Source organism: Heloderma suspectum, chromosome 16 (assembly GCF_057233095.1).
Source record: "Heloderma suspectum isolate Gila_16-S chromosome 16, 16-S_ref, whole genome shotgun sequence".
Lineage (NCBI taxonomy): Eukaryota > Metazoa > Chordata > Lepidosauria > Squamata > Helodermatidae > Heloderma > Heloderma suspectum.
The window spans coordinates 18,237,645-18,243,644 of NC_139473.1; the positions used below are offsets into that span (position 1 = coordinate 18,237,645).

The 6,000-nt window shown below is 50.0% G+C and overlaps 1 protein-coding gene across 4 annotated transcripts in view; it reads right to left on the minus strand.

Moving 5' to 3' along the window:
- P2RX1 (purinergic receptor P2X 1) overlaps positions 1–3,986 on the minus strand; it is a 54,328-nt gene extending 50,342 nt beyond the window's left edge. For all 4 annotated transcript variants that reach the window (XM_084823055.1, XM_084823054.1, XM_084823051.1 and 1 more), the window contains exon 1: positions 3,728–3,986. In XM_084823055.1, coding sequence (XP_084679181.1) covers positions 3,728–3,864 — 137 coding nt within the window. In that variant the 5' untranslated portion in view covers positions 3,865–3,986. The remainder of the gene's footprint in view (positions 1–3,727) is intronic.
- Between the last annotated feature and the right edge of the window lie 2,014 nt (positions 3,987–6,000).

Sequence of the window (6,000 nt, forward strand, 5' to 3'; positions counted from 1 at the left end):
TCAGGAGTTTGGAGAAGGAGGGACAATGTTGGAACTTCGGGCTGATCTCCTAGTGTCGGAAGACGAATGGCAGTCGTGTGTGGGGATCGTTCCCCGCTTTCGTTCCCCCCCCCGACCGGCGATGCATCAAACTGTTTCTACTACAAACCCAGTAGGGGGTGAGGAGTCTTGTGGGGCGCCTTAGAAACACGGTTGCCATGCAATCCTATGCTTGTCTACTCAAAAGTGTCCCACAGAGTTTAATAGGACTTTCTCTAAGGCTTATGTGCATAAAACTGCACAGTCTAAGAAAGAAGGGAAGATGGAAAAAAGGAAGGAGGGGATGTGGACGTTGATGAAGGTCTTGCAAAAACAGAATAGCTGGATGCTGGGGGACATTTCATTATGATGCCTAAAGGCTATAGTATGCGAAGTAATCAGAACAGTGCCCCTAAGCATATACAGAGTGCCTTTCCCTCAGTCATCCATAACCGCAGTTCAGTTCCAAACAAATAATGCCCTGATTTTACCACCACCCTGAACCAGCCAAGCTTTCTTTGGGGAAACCTGTGTACATGTTTGCAGATGCTCATTTTATATTTTATAATTTTGGTTTTCCCTTTCTGCAACAAAGTGTTGCTTACTCCTGAGTCAAAGTGTTTAGCATAAGGGCAGCAGAAGGAAATCCCATTTTATTCCTGTAGCCATGCTGGTGTGCCATGCTGAATTTTTAAAATATGAAAATCTGTGCATGCGCCAATAATTTTTTTATTTTTTTAATGGGATTGCCATTATTATTATTATTATTATTATTATTATTATTATTACTATTATTATGCTCTCACGCTGCTGTGGAACGGGGTGGGTGATGGGTGGGGGATTCCTGCCATTTGAAATAGTATCATAAAATCATAGAATCATAGACTAGTAGGGTTGGAAGGGGCCTACAAGACCTTCGAGTCCAACCCCCTGCTCAGTGCAGGAATCCAAGTCAGAGCATCCCTGACAGGTGGCTGCCCAGCGTCGTCTTGAAGGCCTCCAGTGTGGGAGAGCCCACCGCCTCCCTAGGGAATCGGTTCCATTGTCCTACTGCTCTAACAGGACGCTTTTCCTGATGTTCAGCTGGAACTTGAGCCCAGTATTCTGTGTCCTGCCCTCTGGGATTATCGAGAAGAGATCCTGGCCTCCCTCTCTGTGACAACCTTTCAAGGACTTGAGGAGGAGCGCTATCCTATCTCCCCTCAGTCATCTCTTCTCCAGGCTAAACACGCCCAGTCCTTTCCATCTCTCCTCACAGGGCCTTGTTTCCAGTCCCCTGATCATCTCCGTTGCCCTCCTCTGAGCCCTCTCCAGCTTGTCTGCATCCTTCTTGAAGTGTGGTGTGCACTTGAGTGCACTTTAAGATTGAAAGCGGTGAGACTAGTAAATCCAGAGTCCAAATTGCCTGACAGCACCGCGGCCACTGGGCTTTCTCAGAGTGCGCTTGGCTGTGCATAGGGAACTGGCCAGCCAGGTGAGTTTGGGAAACAGCGCCTGCAGCCAGCATGGTTGCCTTCCCCACTCCACTGACAACAGCCTCCGCTGTTAAACAACTCCTTTGAAACCGCAATTTCCAGCGCCAACAGAAACCTTTTTCATAGAAGGCAAACTCTTTTTTCTCTCTCCTGCACCCTGCCAGCCAACCCATTTCCCCCTCTCCCCCCTCTCCTTCTCTGTCTTTCTGTGTCACTCACTCTCTCACACCAACATCATTCCCCCCCTCCTCTCTCTCTCTCTCTCTCTCTGTCTCTCTCACACTCACACATGTGGACCCCATGTCCCACCATCCATTGATGTACATACATGCATACATGATGGCCCTGTGTCCTACTCTTTACTGTAAGCTTGGGTTTGATGCAATGCCAGCAGCTGGTAAGCAAATCTGCTAATTTATTTTTAAACCTGGGAGGGGTAGGGCATTTCTGTGGGCCCCAAGGAGGGATGCTGGAGAAATCAATTTGGGGAGGGTGCCATTTGCTGGGTTTTCCTAGGTTTGCCCCCTCCCCATACTTGGTTCTGGTTCTCGCTGCAGCGCCCGACACCGTCTGCAGTGAGTTGGGCCAGTTCACAAATCTTCTGGGCATTTCCCCCCTACTGGTTCCACAATTAGTGCGAAATGTCTGAGCAATGTGTGCAAATTCAGCCGAATTTGTGCACATCTGGCTGCAATTTGCGCAAATAGCTCAGACATTTGCACTAACTGTAGAACGTGCAGAAAAATGCGTTAAAAAAAGTTCCCGGAGTTTGGGGAAAAGCCCACAGCCTGGCTAACAAATGCAAATCCAGTTGTACATGCCGCAGAACTCCTGTCGAGTCCAAAAAGAATTGAATTTCCCAGCAGTGGATATCTGTAGCCCCAAGAAAGAAGCCTGTGAGGTGGGTTGGTATTATTAACCCCATTTTGTAGATGGGCAACTGAGGCCAAGAGGGCATGATTTATTTAAGGCCACCAAGTGAGATAGAAACTGGGGGCTTCTTGGTTCATAGCACTATCTCTGAGCTGCCATGTTACCCCCAGCATGGTGTCCCCTAGTCACCACAGTGTGAGAACCAGTGTGGTGTAGTTGTTAGAGCAACGTTTCCCAATATGGTGCCTTCCAGATGTTTTGGACTTCAGCTCCCATCAGCCTCAGCCAGCATGGCCAATGGCTAGGAATGCGGAAAGCTGTAGACCAAAACATCTGGAGGACTGGGTTGGAGTGTTAGAGTTTAAGAGTAGGGCTGGGGAGCAGGTTCAAATCTCTCCTCGGCCACAAACATCACCGGAGGCCTTGGGGAAGTCACACTTTCTCAGCCTAACCTACCTCACAGGGTTGTTGTGAGGATACAAAATGGGAGATGGGAAGCATAGATGAGCTTTTGGGGTGAAGGATGCATACAAATGCGACAAATAACAAATAATTAAAAAGTACACCAGTTATGTGAGTGACTCTTGTGACAGTGGTGCTGCCATGGGACTTAAACTTCGGATCTGTCAGTGCCCAGTAAAACAAGGATACTGTTACCCTTGGGGTGGCTCACTCACAGCCCACGACCCGCATGTGGCCCCCATAGCCATTTTTGCGGCCCCTCTGCCACCCTTGCTGCCATTGCAGGAATTTCGGTGGGCGTAGCCATTTCGCCCACAGCTGGGGAGGGAGGCAGCCTCAAGGAGCTCCCAGCGGGAGGAGTGCCCCACCTCCTCAACCCCTGGAATTTCCCCACCCCTGTACTATTGGTTCCAGTGACCCAGTCTGTGGGAAATAAAAGAATTAAACATCTATTTTAAGTGAATTAGTGCATTATAGTATGGTGTCACAGTTAGAGTGCTGGGTTTGGACACAGGAGATCTGGGTTCTAGTCCCCACTCGGCCATGAAACTCACTGGGTGGCTTTGGGCCAGTCACTGACTCTCAGCCTAACTGACCTCACAGGGTGGTTGTAGGGATGAAAAGGAGAGGAGGAGGAGGAGGAGGAGGAGGAGGAGGAGGAGGGCTGGACTTGATGATCTTAGAGGCCCCTTCCAATCCTACCATTCTTTGATTCTGATATGATTACGAGTTCCACGGAGGAAAAAAGGCAGGATAGTAAACAAATAAATAAAATAGATGGCAAAAATATATATTCAGTTGGCTCAGAGCACATTCCCAAGCAAGCCACTGGGCAACCAGTGGCCCACGGGGAGAGCTGGATGGCTTTCTTGCTTGATCATCAACTGGCAGACACTTACCCTATGATGTATGCAAGGACCACCAGTTGGATGAGGCGGAAGGTCAAGCCCACCTTTTTATTGCGCACCAGAACCATCCGTGGGGTGTCGTATTCGAAGAGGAAAGAGGACACCTTCTCCGTGAATCTGTGGCCCATCCTGGCTTGGCGTCTTCCGGCCGCCACAGGTGGGAAGCTCCTGGCTGAACCGTACAGCTTTCGCCTCCCCGGTGTTTCCTTTAGCTCCTTCTGCTGAGCCTCTCTCCTTTCCCCAGGAGACTACCGGGTGCTCCCTCCCCGGGTGCAGCAGTTCACTTTACGTCTCCTTACATGGCCTGGGGGTGGGGAGGGGAGGGGAGATGGGTGTGTTTGGAGGAAGCGAATATAATCAGCTGCAAAACACCACCCAAGAATCGCTGAACGGTCCATCTTCGTGCATGCAGGCTGCTCGGGATGATTCCGAATGGGGGAAAGAGCGGGGAGTTTGCTAGCTGGGGTGACAGTTGCTGAGCATGTAACATCCAACGTTTTGCAAACAAAATGCGGGGCATGCTTATTCTGCTACCGAAGCCCCTTGCTGGAGCTCGCCTCCACCACCATATGTTGCTGAACCCTCTACTCTGCTTCCCGGATGTTGTAATTATTTACTGACTGGAAAGCTAAAAGGTTGCTTGGTTGTTTGTTCTTTGGGTTTAAAAAGTACACTAGGGCGAAAAAAATGTAATCGTCACCCTACACTAAGTCATCAAGAGTTCAATGTGTCTAGAGCAGGGCTGAGGAACGTGTGGACTACCGCTGTCGAAGGACTACAACTCCCATCCTAGTCCTTTTTAAAAACACCTCAAGTTCTTCCCGTCCCAAAATAGGAATACATTGTCGGCTTTTGGTAGATTCTTCTCGAAACCGAACTGAAACAAAGTCCTCGCCCATCCATACTCCCAGGGAAGTATAGCAGGGGTGGGGAAACTGTGCTCTCCATATGTTGCTGGATTACTACCGATGGGAGTTGTAGTCCAGCAGACATCTGGAGGGCCGCTCATTCATCAACCCAGTCTTAGAGCCACTGTGATGGAGTGGTTCGTTTTACCAGTGTTAAGTTTAGGACGGACACGACTTAACGACTGAACAACAACAACAGACCCAAGTACCGAAAAGCCCTGGGTGACCCTCAGCCAGACTGACCTCGCAGGGTTGTTGTGATGATAAAAGGGCACAGTGCGGATGAGGCCGCAAGCTCTGCGGAGGAAGGGTGGGATAGAAATGTAATAAGTAAATAATATCTTATGATGCTGCATCTGGATCATAACAGGGTCAGGATTCTTCCTTCACGGGAGAGGAAAGGCCTCATGGGGCATGCTGGGAGTTGTAGTCCAACACACCTGGAGGACACCACTAAGTTGGGGGAGCCTGGCATAGTCAATACTGTAGATGATAGTCTGTCCTGGTATAAGGCAGCTTCCTACGATACTATCATACTCCTGCAGTATGCATGTAGAACTGAGCCAAAATTTCCCTGAAGACATTTTTCTGAGGAGATTTCTGAGATTTTTGTTTTTCTCACCCCCCCCCAAAAGGCCACTTCACCAAATGTCTGGGGTTTGCTCGATGGCCACGCCTCCTCCCCTTGGCTCCACCCCCTTTCCCCTGACCACCAATCATATGGTGATTTCCCGGCTTTAGTGCAGTTTCCCTCTGTTCTAAAAGACCGGCACGTCTCCTCTGACGCTTAAGTACCGGCAGCAACAGCTTTCAGCTACAAAAGGTGGCCATTTGGGGCCCCACCCCTGTTTCCTTTGGTCCCGCCCACCACTGGAATGCGCCCCTGGGAGCTGCTCCAAAATGGGATTTGGCTGTCGGGTGAAAGAAGTTCTGCAACCCTGGATTACTCAATGAAAAGCATTCCTTCCTAGTGAAACCAGTGGGAGGGAGATAATCTATGCCAGTGCCATGGGTATGTGTGGGTGTCTGGAGGCCAGGGGGTCTGTGGACCATTTGGATCCACAGTCTGTCCCGGATCACCCGCTGAGCACCCCTGGCATGCCTCCGTTTCCGATGTTGGAGAGACCTCAGGTCGCAGGTGATGGGAAAGAAAGTCCCCTCTGTCCGACGCCTTGGAAAGCCACTGACAGTCAGAGTAAACAGACAAAGCAGTAAGCTGACTCATTACAAGGCACCAGTCTTCTGCAAGCCGCCTTCCAGATGTTTGGACTACAACCCCCATAATCCTCCAGCCAGGGGATGATGGGAGATGTAGTCCAACACATCTGGAGGGCGCCAGCGGCTGGCATACACTGC